At 33.2% G+C, this 15,081-nt stretch overlaps 1 protein-coding gene across 2 annotated transcripts in view; it reads right to left on the reverse strand.

Annotated features, from left to right (window-relative positions):
* Positions 1 to 234: 234 nt before the first annotated feature.
* LOC125073588 (phosphoenolpyruvate carboxykinase [GTP]-like) overlaps positions 235 to 15,081 on the reverse strand; it is a 31,022-nt gene continuing 16,175 nt past the window's right edge. The window contains exons 1-13 of one of the 2 annotated variants that reach the window (XM_047684467.1): positions 9,124 to 9,374; positions 5,813 to 5,912; positions 5,339 to 5,484; positions 4,927 to 5,111; positions 4,390 to 4,512; positions 4,022 to 4,180; positions 3,583 to 3,686; positions 3,258 to 3,471; positions 2,937 to 3,129; positions 2,510 to 2,708; positions 1,689 to 1,838; positions 1,163 to 1,360; positions 235 to 575 (exon numbers count right to left, since the gene is read on the reverse strand). In XM_047684467.1, coding sequence (XP_047540423.1) covers positions 471 to 575; positions 1,163 to 1,360; positions 1,689 to 1,838; positions 2,510 to 2,708; positions 2,937 to 3,129; positions 3,258 to 3,471; positions 3,583 to 3,686; positions 4,022 to 4,180; positions 4,390 to 4,512; positions 4,927 to 5,111; positions 5,339 to 5,484; positions 5,813 to 5,912; positions 9,124 to 9,173 — 1,926 coding nt within the window. In that variant the 5' untranslated portion in view covers positions 9,174 to 9,374 and the 3' untranslated portion in view covers positions 235 to 470. Of the gene's footprint in view, positions 576 to 1,162; positions 1,361 to 1,688; positions 1,839 to 2,509; positions 2,709 to 2,936; positions 3,130 to 3,257; positions 3,472 to 3,582; positions 3,687 to 4,021; positions 4,181 to 4,389; positions 4,513 to 4,926; positions 5,112 to 5,338; positions 5,485 to 5,812; positions 5,913 to 9,123; positions 9,375 to 15,081 lie in introns of those variants that run through there. The other variant, XM_047684469.1, reaches the window with a different exon arrangement.

A 15,081-nucleotide genomic window follows, 5' to 3' on the forward strand; every position in this document is an offset into this window, starting at 1 on the left:
GGAATCAATCAATGTGGCAAACTGGGGATGAAAGTTTGTGTGCTATAAAGTTACACAAATTTCGCATGGGTTCGGCTAGTTTTTTAATAAGTGTTATTTAAGGATTAGTCGCGGTGCTGAAGTTAGATGCAAAAGAAAACAACATTTCTATAAATTGATTATAATATCATTTTATAATTATATACACAAACATTTCAATAGTATATACAAGATTTTTATTGTAAGTTTAACCTAAAGAGCACAGCCTTTTAATTTTTAATACACATCAAGAGTTGCCAGTAAAATAAAATATATTAAATCGCAAAAAACAAAAATCATGTGTTATCAGGAGAATACAATGTTTACATATAATAATTTAAATTTACTTTAAACTATTAATTATTTTATTCAAGAACGTAGAAATATAATATCGTATGGATAATAATTAATTCTTATCCTAGACTTATAATTATATCTTTGGCAATCAAAGTTTACGATTGTTGAAAGTTTTTCCTAAGCTTGTTCAGTTCATCCCACATCTCATTTGGAAGGTCGTCACCTACTTCTTCTTTGAAGTACTTTTCTATGCAATCCGCCTGAAAGGAAGCAAAATATATTAGAAAATAGACCTATAAGAAATTATAATCAAGTATTTAAAAATCTATGTTTGATTTAAAATGTGTTTCGTGACAAAATAATGTTTCGAAATAGTTTTTTTCTTATTCAATCAAGTAAAATCGAAGACAAAGAAACGTCAATAATGATTTATTTAGATGACAAATTCTCAGAGTCAGTAGTCAGTCAGTCAGTTTTGGCTGTGCATTAATAATCAACCAGGTTAAACGATTTTGTAACAATTGATCACTCTAAAGCCTTTGATTATTTATATGTCAAAATAGAATGCCAAAGCAGAGAATGCGTCAAAAAGTAGTGTCCAATGGTTAGCCACTAAGTACATGTACACTAAAAAATAAAGTAAAGGAGTATGTCACGCGCACCAAGATTATATATTATATAAGTCGGCTTGTTTGTTTTGGGTATTTTGTATTCTATTTAGATGTATTAATAGTGTGAGCCTGAAGACACCACTTTAAACATTAGTTTTCTGTCATTTTTCAATATGCTAAAGAGTTGAGTTAGGTCGAGTGGTCGTAGAGCACGCGTAGGCTACGACTGTACGGACCTCCTGCATCCAGAAGTCCCGGGGCGTGCTGAAGAGTTGCTCGAGGTCGAGGCTGGCGAGCCCGTCGGTGCGCAGCGCGCCCGCGGCCGGCACGCGGCCGAGCGGCGCGTCGCGCGCGCACTCCTCGCCGTCGCAGCGCCGCAGCACCCACTCCAGCACGCGGGAGTTTTCGCCGAAGCCCGGCCAGAGGAATTGGCCCTGGGGATTGGGGACGCTCATTAGGGGTTTCGGTAGGGGGGGTGTTTGGGGTATAAAAGTAACGGTAAACAGGCGAAAAAATTCTCAAATTTAATTTATGGACCATTATTATAATAATAATAATGAACTGGATGGCAGTATGTTTAGTATGAACTCTTACTTTAACTTCAAATAGTTGTAAGTACATATTGATATGTCTCAGTTAAATAAGTAATCATAAAGGCAACTACTACTTTTTACTACTAATTACTACTTATCACCGAGTCTTTTTTTCCTCTAAAATAATTACAATGTATTGCCATAACATTAAGACTGGTAAAATGTTTACCTGTTCGTTTTTCCTGAACCAGTTGACGTGGAAGATCTTCGGCATTGTCCTCCCTTCCTGAGGCATGGACAGCCAGTGGCGGAGATATTCCCCAAAGTTGTATCCGAAGAATGGCCTCATTGCGAATGGATCGTGCATTATCACTTTACCCTAAAACCAATATCAGGTTAGGATCAATATTCAAAAATGAGTTTTCGAGGATCAATTATAAATATATTGGAAAATTGGAAGATGAATCCAAGTATTCCAACTTGATGCTATTTATTTAAAGTATAAATAAGTGCAAATGGTCCACTTGATACTAAGAAGTCACCACCACCTATAGACACACACACACACACACCTATAGACATTATTTTCATAAGCAATGCGTCACCAATCTTAGAGTATAAAGCCCTATCAAGTAACTATATTTGGTCATTTAACTTTGAACATTACTTCTTAGAAAACAAACCATGGACTGGTGAGAGGTATAATATTAAGACGAGAATTTTTTACAGAGCGTAATGTTTTTTCAAAGCCATTATTTTTTTTTATGATCAAATAACAAATCAAGCTTTTAAGTTACGATAATTTTCATGCATTTGTGTGATTACCAATATGAAACGGTTGAGTGTAAAACATTTTTGATTATGTTAAATCCAATGTATAATAACCCACACATTCTAAAAGGCGCAGTTATTGTGAACAGAGCGCGTGTAGGTAACTCGGTAACTTCAGTACGTCGCATTGAATCAATCTTAAAACATTAATCTAATTGCAAAATTTTAAATTTAAAAATGTTACATCAAGAAAACTTAACAACCAAGGTTATAACTCACCGCGTGTTCTGCAGCTGCAGTGGCTTCAGATCTCATGGTAGCTCCCATGAAGACACCATGTTGCCAGTCCCTCGCTTCAACCACTAAGGGAACTCCCTGCGGTCGCCTACCCCCAAACAAGATAGCGGAAATGGGTACTCCTTCTGCACTCTCCCACTGCTCGTCTATAATGGGGCACTGTTGTGCGGGTGTGCAAAATCTGTAAGAATGAAATGGATTAAATGAAAATCTTTATCGAATTCAATGTCCAGTCAATTCAAATTATGATAAGCTATGGTTTTTTATTATTTCAAATATTGTACAATTATCACTCTTGAGTTTTTATTACTGCTTGGTTACTATTTACATTATATACGGAATCTAGCGGCATATACCCTACTCTAACATAGCCTTATATCCGTTAAGTATAAGATCAGAACATAAATACCTTGAGTTAGGATGCGCAGCTGGCGTACCCACGGCGGCGTTCCAGGGCTTTCCTTTCCAGTCCACGACGTTCTCGGGTGCCGCTCCCATTCCTTCCCACCATACGCCGCCTTCAGACGTCTCCGCCACATTCGTGAACACTGTGTTGCGGAACACCGATGCCATGGCGATAGGGTTTGTGGACTCAGATGTACCTGAATGGAGTCAATAAATATGACTTTTAACACTTGGGCCAAATATTTCGTGTTTTGGGACTTGGATTTAATAAATCCAAAACATTTATTTTACTAGTTTAACTGATATTAAATTCTTCTGTTCTCACCTGGTGCTACACCAAAGAAACCATTCTCAGGGTTGATGGCCCTCAAAACGCCATTTTTGTCGAATTTCATCCAAGCAATGTCGTCTCCCACGCACTCCACCTTGTACCCGGGGAGGCTTGGCGTCATCATGGCGAGATTGGTCTTTCCGCAGGCAGAGGGGAAAGCAGCTGCGATATAACGCTTACGTCCTTTAGGGTCAGTTATTCCTACGATCTGTGGACAATGACGTAAATACTAAAACCTTTTTGATCCTTCGAGCCGGATAATTTTTTTTTTTAATTCTGCTAAATACGTAAAAATTACAAATTTAAAGATTATATTTACCAGCATATGCTCAGCGAGCCACCCTTCACGTCTCGCCAATACGGATCCAAGTCGTAGAGCGAAACATTTTTTGCCGAGGAGACTGTTACCTCCGTAACCACTACCTGTGAGAATACGTTTCAAATATTATATAGGTTTTTAATCATTTAAAAATTCTTATGTATACAAGCAACTGCAGCAAGCGGATAATTAATTTTCTAAGATAGGCTTTACGTATTATATAATGTAGTCTAAATCACGACACAGACTCCATAAAAAATACATCTATGTTATCATATCATATTTGTTATGGGAGAATTGAACACTAAATTCAATTGCAATGTATTATAATGTAATTTATAAAATGGTGACCCTTAAGGTCACACCATTTTATAAATTACTAGCTACCCGTCTCGGCTTCACACGGAACGTTAAAAATACAATTCAAGTAATCACGTACCGTAGCTGATGATCTCGTTATCCGTGGGCCTGTGCAGGATGATGGTGCGTGGTGGATCACAAGGCCAGCCGGTAGTGCTGGGATTGCTGGTGCGGCCAACTGAGTGCAAGCAACGGACGAAGTTCTCATCCTTGCGAAGAGCTTCCAGTACTTTGTTACCTGGTATGAGACAAAAGTATATTTTATATAATAAAATAATATAAGCATTAATTAACTATGTCAGAAATATATAATTGAAATCATATTACAACAATGAATACAAAGTTAACTTTAAAATAAAATGTTTTCTTCTAAGGATGTCGCAAAAGTGAGAGCAAAAGACTTTAAGTGTACTTAAAGATTTATCTTCTAAAATTCTAAATTCTTACCCATTCTGGTCATAACGCGCATGGAGTAGACGACGTAAGGCGAATCCGTAACCTCCACGCCGATTTTGGATAGAGGAGAGCCTACTGGTCCCATTGAGAAAGGTATGACGTACATGGTTCGACCTGATGAAAAGTTTGAATGAATTCGTGATTTTATTAAATCTTAAATAACTGTATAGACAACACATTTGACAGAAAAATGAGTTAGAAGAGTTAGAATTGAGTCAATATTATTTATCAAATATTTTTGTGTTTTATAATTTGTCTCGTGCTTCGTTGGGAAAACATTGTATACAAATCTATAGATTTTCTTCTGACGCATGCCGGAAGAAAATCGTCCGCAAATGCATCATTTTCAACCAATTTTTCTCCACAAAAGGAGAAAAGGTCTGAGAGAGTGATTACTGAGTTTATTGCTTGTTTTTCTGGGTAGAATTTATATTATGTTTATTAAAATTGTGTAAAATGAGGATTTAAAGGGCTCGTATTTTTTATTTTCTACTTATTTATTAAAAGGCTTAATGGTGTTGTACTAACCACGCATGCATCCAGGGAATCTATCAGTAACAGCTTTGTCGTAATCAGCGGGTGTGATGTAGTTACCCAGGGCTGATTTTTGACCAGCTCTGGCTATTGGGACCACATCGCGTTCGCGTTCCGAACAAATAAAAGTACGGGACTCCACACGCGCCACGTCAGCTGGGTCTGTCCTCGTCAGCCAACTACAAGATAAAGGAACATTTTGTTTTAACTTATAAGATAACAATATTTAACTTTTTTATCGTGGTTTATAAAGGTTATGATCGTCAATTGATTCTGCCAGAAAAGTGTGAATTTTATTTATTAATAAACGAGACTTTTTTTAAGACAAAGATTCAATTTATTTTTTCGTAGGGCAACACTCTATTTAGATATATAAACCTATGATTATATTTATAATATAATTTACCAGTTCTCATATTTCGGCAACGGCTTCACAGTACCCTGTTGCTGCATGAGCTGCAGCAACGCGCTCGCTTCGGCGTCTGAACCGTCGCACACATGCACATGTTCGGGCTCACAAAGCGCTGCACTGCGCTCTACAAAGGCTCGTACCTGACAATTAATAATTACTATATATAATAAAAGTATTTATTTCAAACAGCAATTATTAATAATAACGTGTTGCGGTTTAAAGGAGGAGCGAGACAGATAGATTTTAGCCAGCTATTAGTAGATGGCAAGTGGTCGACTAATTCAACTATCTACTAATTCAATTGCTAATATCCAATCATAATCTATTTGCAGTAACTCGTCTCAATTTAAAAAATTGTATATGTTTATAACCATTCATAACTTTACCAAACCTTATCTGATTGTGAGCGTCAGTACTATGAACATTTAAATAATTATAATATTGGTGTAAAGCAAATGTAAGCCTTACCTTGGGAGTCAAAGTTGCGATCTGAGGGTTGAGCTTGATAGAGCCGCGGAGAGCAGTTTGATGAGCAGCCCTGCTGCACCCTAGAGCTATTTGAGCGCATCTGAAAATAAGAACAAAATTAGAGCTTGTGTAACTTAACGAAAAGAACAGAACATCATTGTTACTGTTACCAGAAATATTTAACGGTAGATTGGTCGAATGTAATCGGTTAAGTTTAAAAGTAACGTCTAATTTTAAATAAATTAATCTTATATATTTTTAGAATACTGCTATAATGATTACCTTTAGGTATATGGATTAAAATATACATTAAATAAATAATATAAGTACATAATACATCGTTATACAAATTAATTAATTGATTAATTATTTATTTTATTATGCGAATTTGCGTCTTCAATATAAACAATAGCCTTAATTATAAACGTCGCTGGTGTTTAGTTCAAATGTGATCTCGTTCTGGCATTAGCGATTCATCATTCGAAGGAAGGAGACAGCATTATTTAATTGAACATAAACAATATTTGTAGGTAGAGCCTTGTATGTTAGATATAAATTGGTTACGTCACGTGTGTTTACACAAAATAAGGTATACACAAAGGTACACACAAGGGTACAAACAAAGGTACACACAAAGGTACACACAAAGGTACACACAAAGGTACACACAAAGGTACACACAAAGGTACAAACAAAGGTACACACAAAGGTACACACAAAGGTACACACAAAGGTACAAACAAAGGTACACACAAAGATACACACAAAGGTAACACAACAAATACTTATTATGTTTATAGTATTCGCAGTATTATCGACATTAAATCCTAAAGTGATTATTATATATGGTTAAAAAAAATTACATTGATATATTTAAAGCACATCAACAGCGAAACAAAAAAGTGACCGAGTCCACAACTAAAGGAAATAAAGGGTAATTGTTTTTGCCTTCATATAATTTTGATTGGAAATAGTCTCACGCAAGTGATGTCGATGACATGATTTTAACCTAGGATCTCTTTCTAAGCTGCATTCGCTTTGTCTGCATGCAGATAAATGGTATAGGTAGGTCTCCACGACCCATAGCCATTAGTACCGTATGAAATTTTAACCATTTCTTTCATAAAAACTAAGATGTTATACTCCTTGTGCCTAAAGTTACACAAGCTCACTCCCTTTCCAAGCCTAAAATAATACAACAATACTAAATATATCTGCTTGGCGGTAGAATATATAAGCGGGTTCCTATTCGGCGGGTTCACTCAAAGAACTGTCACCAAGTCAATAATATAATAAGCTAGAGAACTGATTTGAATTGAGATTTTTTTAATCTAACTAGCTAAGATATCTGCCTGTGATTTTTTTTTTATAAATAATCAGTTTAATCATTTATTTATAGTATTCATTATATCATTCTTTAAACATGTTGCTATGAGATTAATAACTATTTAATCATTAATATTTATTGAAAACGATTTTATCAGCGTTTCGTGATAAAATAAGTAATATAAGTAGAAAATTATTACACACTTTTGGTACTTCTATTCTTTGACACTAGTCAGATTTATTTTACGATTTTAGAATAAAAGATCTTTTAAAATTAATATGCTTTTTATTTAACGCCTAACCAAACTGAAAACGGCCATTATTTTTACTTTTGTCCGCCTCTTTGGCTCGATAATCTTTAAAACGAGTAAAAAATGGCGAAAGCACACAGCTAGTCTTAAATAAATCGTAAGCGTTGTTCATACATTCGTTGTTTAAGTTCTCAGTCTCGCTTCGTTTCATATCATCTGCCTGCCATTTAAATAACTACAGATACTAAGAATTTGAATCCCGGGTCAGGTTAATATCAATATAAATCTATAAGGATTTCTGTCAAGAAATTTTCCTTGGAAAATCATTGTGCACCTTATAACTTTTCAGTCGTGTGGCACTACCTCCCCATCGTACAGTTAAAAAGAGAAAAAAGGGTACGCTTTTATCTGCGCACTTAGATATTCAGTTATTTTTGTTTTATATGTTAGCGGACGGACAAATGGTCCAATCGATTGTGTGTTGTCACCACCGTACATAAATTTAACGCCGTAAGAAATATTTAACATTCCTTACATCACCAGTGCGCTATCAGACTTAGGAACTAAGATGTGCCTGGAGTTACACTGGCTCAGTCACACTTCAAACCGAAACACAACAACACTAAGTCTTGCTGTTTTGCGGTAGAATATATTATGTGTAAGGGGTACCCTGCCCAGACCGTTTTCACAAGCCTAACAAAGTGATCTCTCTCATCAGTAAGGAGAACATTACGCATGTTCGCGTTATATGTTAATATCATGATAAATATACATAAAACTTGTATGTATGTTACATACAACGCAAATATACACACCAATATAAATTATTCATTACGTTAAACACGATCAAGGATCAACTCGTCGAAACGACTGACAAGTAGCTATTCTGTGATAACGAACTCGAAACTCACTCCAGATGACATGCGATTACCTATAACAGTTATAACATTTTCTGGGTAGCAGGACTTTACAAGCTTATATAGGTAGTACTGCCCATGCATTTATTTTCTATCTTAGTACCCAAAATTGGTGGTGTATTAACGATGTAAGGGCGTTTACAATATATCCTGCAATGTCTATGGGCGACATAAACACGTATAGCGACGTAAAAGGACACGCGCATCAAATATTTAATTAATTAGCACTGTTATTATTTGTCATTTTACATTCAAACTAAGGTAGGTACAGATGAATATTGCTGATTAGTTTAGGCAAATGAGCACACATTAATGAGGCGGCCTTCATTTCATATCAACTGCTGTAACACAATGATAATGTCATCAAACAATTAAGTAATATTAACAAGATTATTGTATTATTATAATTTAGGTTAAATTAGTTCTATGAAATAGTTTGAGGGTGTCGTTTGGCGATATTGAAGTCGTAAGTTCGATGACGACTTTTTACAAATCATTGGACAAAGAACTTGGAATATTGTCAATTGTACATTTGGAGAATTTATTTAGAGAATATATTTATAAATATAAATAAAATCGGTATTATTGATCAGTTTGTACGAGCTTTAAAATATTGCATTATTTTAACTGAGACTTAGACTTATATCTATATAACAATTTAATATTATATTTAGTATTTTTTTGCATTTAAAATGTGTAATTCTTTAAATTTATATAGTCGTATACAGTCTACAAAAAGTTTTAAACAGTTACAAAAAAAAATATACTAAATATATGAAAAGTATATAAAAAGTAGGAAAAATAAAAAAATACTTACTTTGCGGCCTTATTCACGTAGTTCTCGGGAATAATTTTAAAGTGCATCATTTTTAATAATTAATTAAAATAATTTAATAAATATAATCAATACTTTTATGGCGAATTTAAATTAAACAGTTTGAAAATAATAACTAAATTTTATCCAAATTACTAAAACTGAATAAAAATATAAGCCACTTATAAAATTTAATTATGTTAAACCTTTCACCCATTTAATAACAAGGGACTAAGTTCTGAATAATTATCAAATAGCAAGTGTTGCTTCAAATGCGTGCGCGCATTATATAGATGGGGGAGTGAGCAAATGGCGCGCTGTGATTGGTCGAATCCGCGGGCTTGGCATGACGTAGGAAAACAAAATGTTGCTAAACGGGCTTGTCTTACGTTCGATGTAAATGAAATAGAATGTCGCGTTTCGTCAGAATTTGATCAAAGCTCAAGGTGTTATTGCAATGTTATTAGTTTCATATTAGAGTATTTTAACTATTTACATGAATACTTTCATGTGTTAGAGATTCTAGACGTATTCATAAATTCTTATTAATTTAGTTTCGTCTAATTTTATAAAAATGCCATTCAAAATGAATTTCAGTACGCGAAATTTGTTTTCTTTTCAAAAAATAGTCTCTGATATTGTTAGTTACACCCTTCTTTTAAAAATGGTAAAGTCAATAGTCTAAAAGGGGATAGAGTTAATTTATGGTTGAGCTAATTAGGCTGACATATAATGTGTATGTTTTGCAAGAAATCGAATTTGTTTGCGTGGACGTAATTCAAAAACAAATTACGTGTTTGTCCAAACAAATATTTGCCGAGTAATACCCGAGATAAACAAACAGATACGGTCATCGTTTACTTCATTTACCATTATCGACAAAATAATAATTATGTTTCAAAACAACGAATCACTGGAAGACAAAGTGAATACAAAAACAAATCACATTACAGGTTTCTTTTTGTGTTGCGAAGTGTTTTCTCTTTTGTATATGATGTGCCTCTTTTTATGCAGACATCGTTACAAATTAAATAACAATATAATAAAAAATAATCACTTAAAACACTTAACCTCAAAAAATACAACAACATTCTAAAGAAAACTACCTCTATAATGTTCTGGTAAATTTTCGCAATGTACGAATGTCACAATGTGAAAATTCTTCGGCATACATACGCTGAACCATGAATTACATAACGAAAAAGCTATGTGGGCTGGGCAAAGTCCTTCTCCACCCTCTATGAAAGGGACTGAAGCTTGTTTCAATATGGTATTTGTTAATTTATTATCAATTCCTGTTAGTGGATACGGTATAATTTCTAACACGTATAGATTTTTTGTATCATTCATTTTCCTTTACCAGTCAGCTGGCTTATTCTTTAAAGCAACAAACCTTGAAAAACCACCAAAAAGTGCAGGCAAGGACTTCATTTGACGCGCAAAAGAAAAGATAATTTTGAAAAACAACGGTTTACTCGCACACAAAAATATATGTAAATAATATAAATATATGTGATATACTTAAAGTCACGTACGAGCTTACGTAATGTTGTGGGCGCGGCTCTTGTTATACACGTATTTAAATTCTTAAAATTCTATTCATAGTATGATATTTCAACGTTCGAATAAATTAAATATTGGATAACATTAAATTTAACAGGATAATTTTTTAGTTTTAGGTAAAAAGTATATATGTTTGTAAGTAGGTTTACTCTGCACATAGTTATAGTATAATACCATCATTCGAATAGCTCGAGACATTGTAACAAAGATCCAAAGATCGCTTCATTACCTATGAGCCGCAAAGGTCCAATGATTAAAACTAGTGAAGAATGGGGGTTCTAACTAAAACAAGATCCACATCGTTCATATCAGACCCAACGGAAAAAATCGTGAGGTCTGTATGTGGACAATAAAGTCGTGCAACTGACTATTGAAGTTTGAACCAATAGCAACGAAAACAAACTCAAATAATAAACCTTAGATACAATACATATATTGATTATACCTTTATTTACATAAGAATTATTAACGTTAAGGGTTTAACTATATACTTACAAGTAATTAATAATAGTTACTGTATAAATCATGACCATAAGGATTGGTGGCGTAAAAACGAACCAGTCCTCCTGTCACCAGTGGAGGCAATAAGGTTATATACCTGTAATGAAGTTTTTTGCACTACCACTCCAAGGTGCAAGTGTTTCAACGGCAAATCGGAAAAAAATATGATTTGGAATTGATTATATAAAACAAAATGTATATAATTTCCTATTTCATGTACGGCATAGTCCGAAGTACAGGTCACGTCGCGACTAGAACAAGTTTCAAGGTCACATGCCCCGTTACGGGTTTTAGTCTTTGTTTAACACCAGGAAGCGTCGTTAGAGAAACGTTTATCGCGTATCTTTTGTTTACGAGTAAAAGGCCTTACAATGAATCAATCAAATTATACACAATCCATATTATTTATAGGAACAAAGCGATTTCCGCGTTCCTTTGGTTCTTACAGCTTTAATCGTTAAGAAATAAAGGTCAGAAAATAGTACTTACATGAAATAAAGCAAAAATCTATATTCTATTTCAATGGAAGAAAGAACAAAGATAAACAAACCTTAGATTTACGTATTCCCTGCGATTGCTAATAACTCAGCTATATTTAACGCTGCTAACAGTTTTCATTATCTTTATTTATAATACAATACTGTACCACTTAACTAATTATATCCCTCTTAATTTAACTACCAAAGTTCCGATGTCATTTGTTGTTGACATTCAAAGCGCCATTATTTCGCAAATCCATAACGAATATCATAGATTAATCATTCAAGCTCTCGACCAATGATATCGCGTCAATTGGATGTCAAATGTTTTTATTTGGTTTTTGTCCTCTTGTGGATGGAATAGAAAACATACATAATAATTTCTATAATTATGCCTAAAACATGAAGCAAGCACTCAGTTCTTATACTTAAATTGCGCGTGTAATAGCTTGCATGGTCGGTGATGAAAGGAAAACAAAGCTAGGAATCCATGTGTCGTTGCACTGTGGCGTGGTGGAATAAGCTTCAAGACCTCTCCTTAAGAGGAGAGGTCTTGGAGTGTTGGTATTACATGCTGGTAATTTACGTACTTCATAACTCCTATTCTAAAGGAATTTAAATATAGTTGCTTAGTGTTATGATTAGTTTATTGGAATGTTTGTATGTGTGTGTTAAAGATCGAGGCTCCATCGCTTCTAGGTTTGTGTAGTAGCGAGAATGGCAGTTAGGGAGGACTGAAAAGAAGTATAGGCAAAGTCTAACTTCTAAGCTATATACCTATATGACTTTTGACTTTGGGAATTTTGTCATTTAAAATCAATTGAGTTAAAGGCTAAATACATTAATATACTTAATTATATTATAATTCTTTTAACCTTTTTTTAATTGAATTGATAATAATAATTTTCTATTAAAAAATCATTATTCTAAATGCCAATGATATGATAATTAATATTTTAAATTAACCTATATTTTCATGATACAGTGGTCTCCTAACCGATTTTAATAGCAAATTAAAACGAAACAGATAAGGCACGAAAAAAAAAGATATTAAAAGGCGTCGTAATATTTTTGTTGTCTATGGAAACATGTTACACGTTTTTTATAGAACAAGTAAAAATAATTATTATTTGCCTTTCTGGAATCAGCAAACAATTAATCTTTATATATAATATGATGATGTCTATACTGCTAGATATAGCAGCATAGACAGCCGCAATTACCTGCTGGGTTCAAAACCCAAATGTCAAGATTTTATCTGTAACCTGGAAGTTAACAGACTTAAACTTCTATACTTTGGAAAGCACAGGAATCCGTTGAACGAAGAACTGTATAATTATGGATATGTATAGGATATCGAAATATTTGTTAAATATTTTTAAATTGTGATTTATTGTCTCGTAACAAAAAACATGAAATCTAAAAGCTGTAAAAATGTTTTCTTGCCTATATACATTTTTATAACATTTAAATATATATTTATTTTATTAAGTTAGTGTCTATGGTTGAACGCGCTTATCTATACAAATCCGATTTCATTTGTCCGTTAGTAATTGATTTTAATTATGGTTACAGAATAAACTTTATACCTTATTAAATGAGGAAAATAACCGCCCTCGATAAAATGGGTATCTACCAAACGAAGAGTTCAGAAGGTTTACGATAAACAAATTATGAGAATCGTCTGGTCAATGATCATTATTTAACATATTCGATATAATTATATTATGTGTGTATATGATCTAATTATGCATCCGTTGTTTTGTTTTTGTCTTTGTTTAAACAATGGAAGTTTAAAATGTGTAGGTTATATTACGATTATATTTTGGTGGATTTGTTGCCTAGTTACCACAGATAAACTACCAAGTAAAAAACGTCTAGCATCCATTTTTTTCTCATGAAAAATCTGCTCTTGCAAAAAGGCAAAGATATTTCATCAAAGAGCCTAAGTACAATAAATAATTAATAAAAAAATATTGATTTTTTTTTCCATACAGACGAAAAAGTTTTTGTTATTTTTTTATCTGTTATTTTTGTTATTGCGACCTGTACGACTTCAATATATTAGTTAACATTGATTAAAATGCCATATTTTTAGATGTTTGATAAATGATGTATATTTATTTTGTAAAAAGATTGCCGTTGTAGCAAAAACGTGATAAAATGAGGCAGCCGGGTTCAAGACCTAAATATAATTAGATGTAACAATGTTTCGAAGCCATGCATGATCTTTTCGATAGTGATTTAATTTATATTATATTAATTATGTTACATAAACAAAAAATAAAATGTTGTCTCTGAATTGTTAAGAAATATAATACGTTATATTATATTTATTTTTAGTAATATAACTACCATAACATATTATTTAAGTCATCAGTTTTATATAGTTTTACTTGAATTCACATTTAATATATATTTGTTTAATAAGTTAGTGTCTATGGTTGAACGCGCTTATCTATACAAATCCGATTTGATTTGTCCCTTAGTATTTGATAGCCCGTTAATAACAAATAATAATAATTGTTATAATATCTGCATTTCATTGAAACAGATTGCCAATGGGCCAAAGGTTCTATAATTAAATATTAAATTTGACCTCCTATGCTTTCTTATCTTATATTTATGGTATAAAATTTTTGAAGTATATTATAAATCAATGAAACTTTCATTTATTGTCAAAACAGTGAACGCGTCCCAAAAATATAGTGGCCAACAGTTTGTTACTAAGTACACGCTACACGCACACTAGTAAAGTAGTAGTGACGTTTGGCGAGTGTCACGCGTAGCTGTCAAGCACACCAAGATAATAAAGTTGGCTCATTTGTTTTAGTTTTTTTTTTTGTAGTGCGACACTCTATATTAACATATAAATGATCTAAGAAATTATCTTCTAAAACTATATCATGAGTTTGAACGAATAAAAGCCTTAAAAGGCAAATCCTGTGTGGTTTGAACAGAGGTCGAGATTGTATTTTTTTTTTAATTTTAGTCTAATGATGAAATCCCAAATCCCAAAAATAATTATAATTAATTATACATCAACATCTTATTTTATGGTTATTCTTCAGATAGGAACTCGCTCGATCGTTACACAAGTACTTAGTACTGCAGAGATATGCGCATAGATATATTTATCAAATATATCAATAAAACGAAATAAAAGATTATTTATGGATATTAATCGTTCTTATCGATTAATAGCGACATTAAATCTTACCGATTTATTCATTACAAATCCAGGTGTTTATCGATATTTATCGATATATATCATTATAAATTTTGGTGGATACGCGTGTGGCAGAATTTCATTGATTAGGCACATGCAGGTTGACTGACGATGTTTTTCTTCACCGCTAAGCACTAGATGAATTATACACAAATTGAGTTATGAACATTCAGTGTTGCTTGCTAAGAT

The sequence above is a fragment of the Vanessa atalanta genome, chromosome 24 (genome assembly GCF_905147765.1).
Source record: "Vanessa atalanta chromosome 24, ilVanAtal1.2, whole genome shotgun sequence".
NCBI lineage: Eukaryota > Metazoa > Arthropoda > Insecta > Lepidoptera > Nymphalidae > Vanessa > Vanessa atalanta.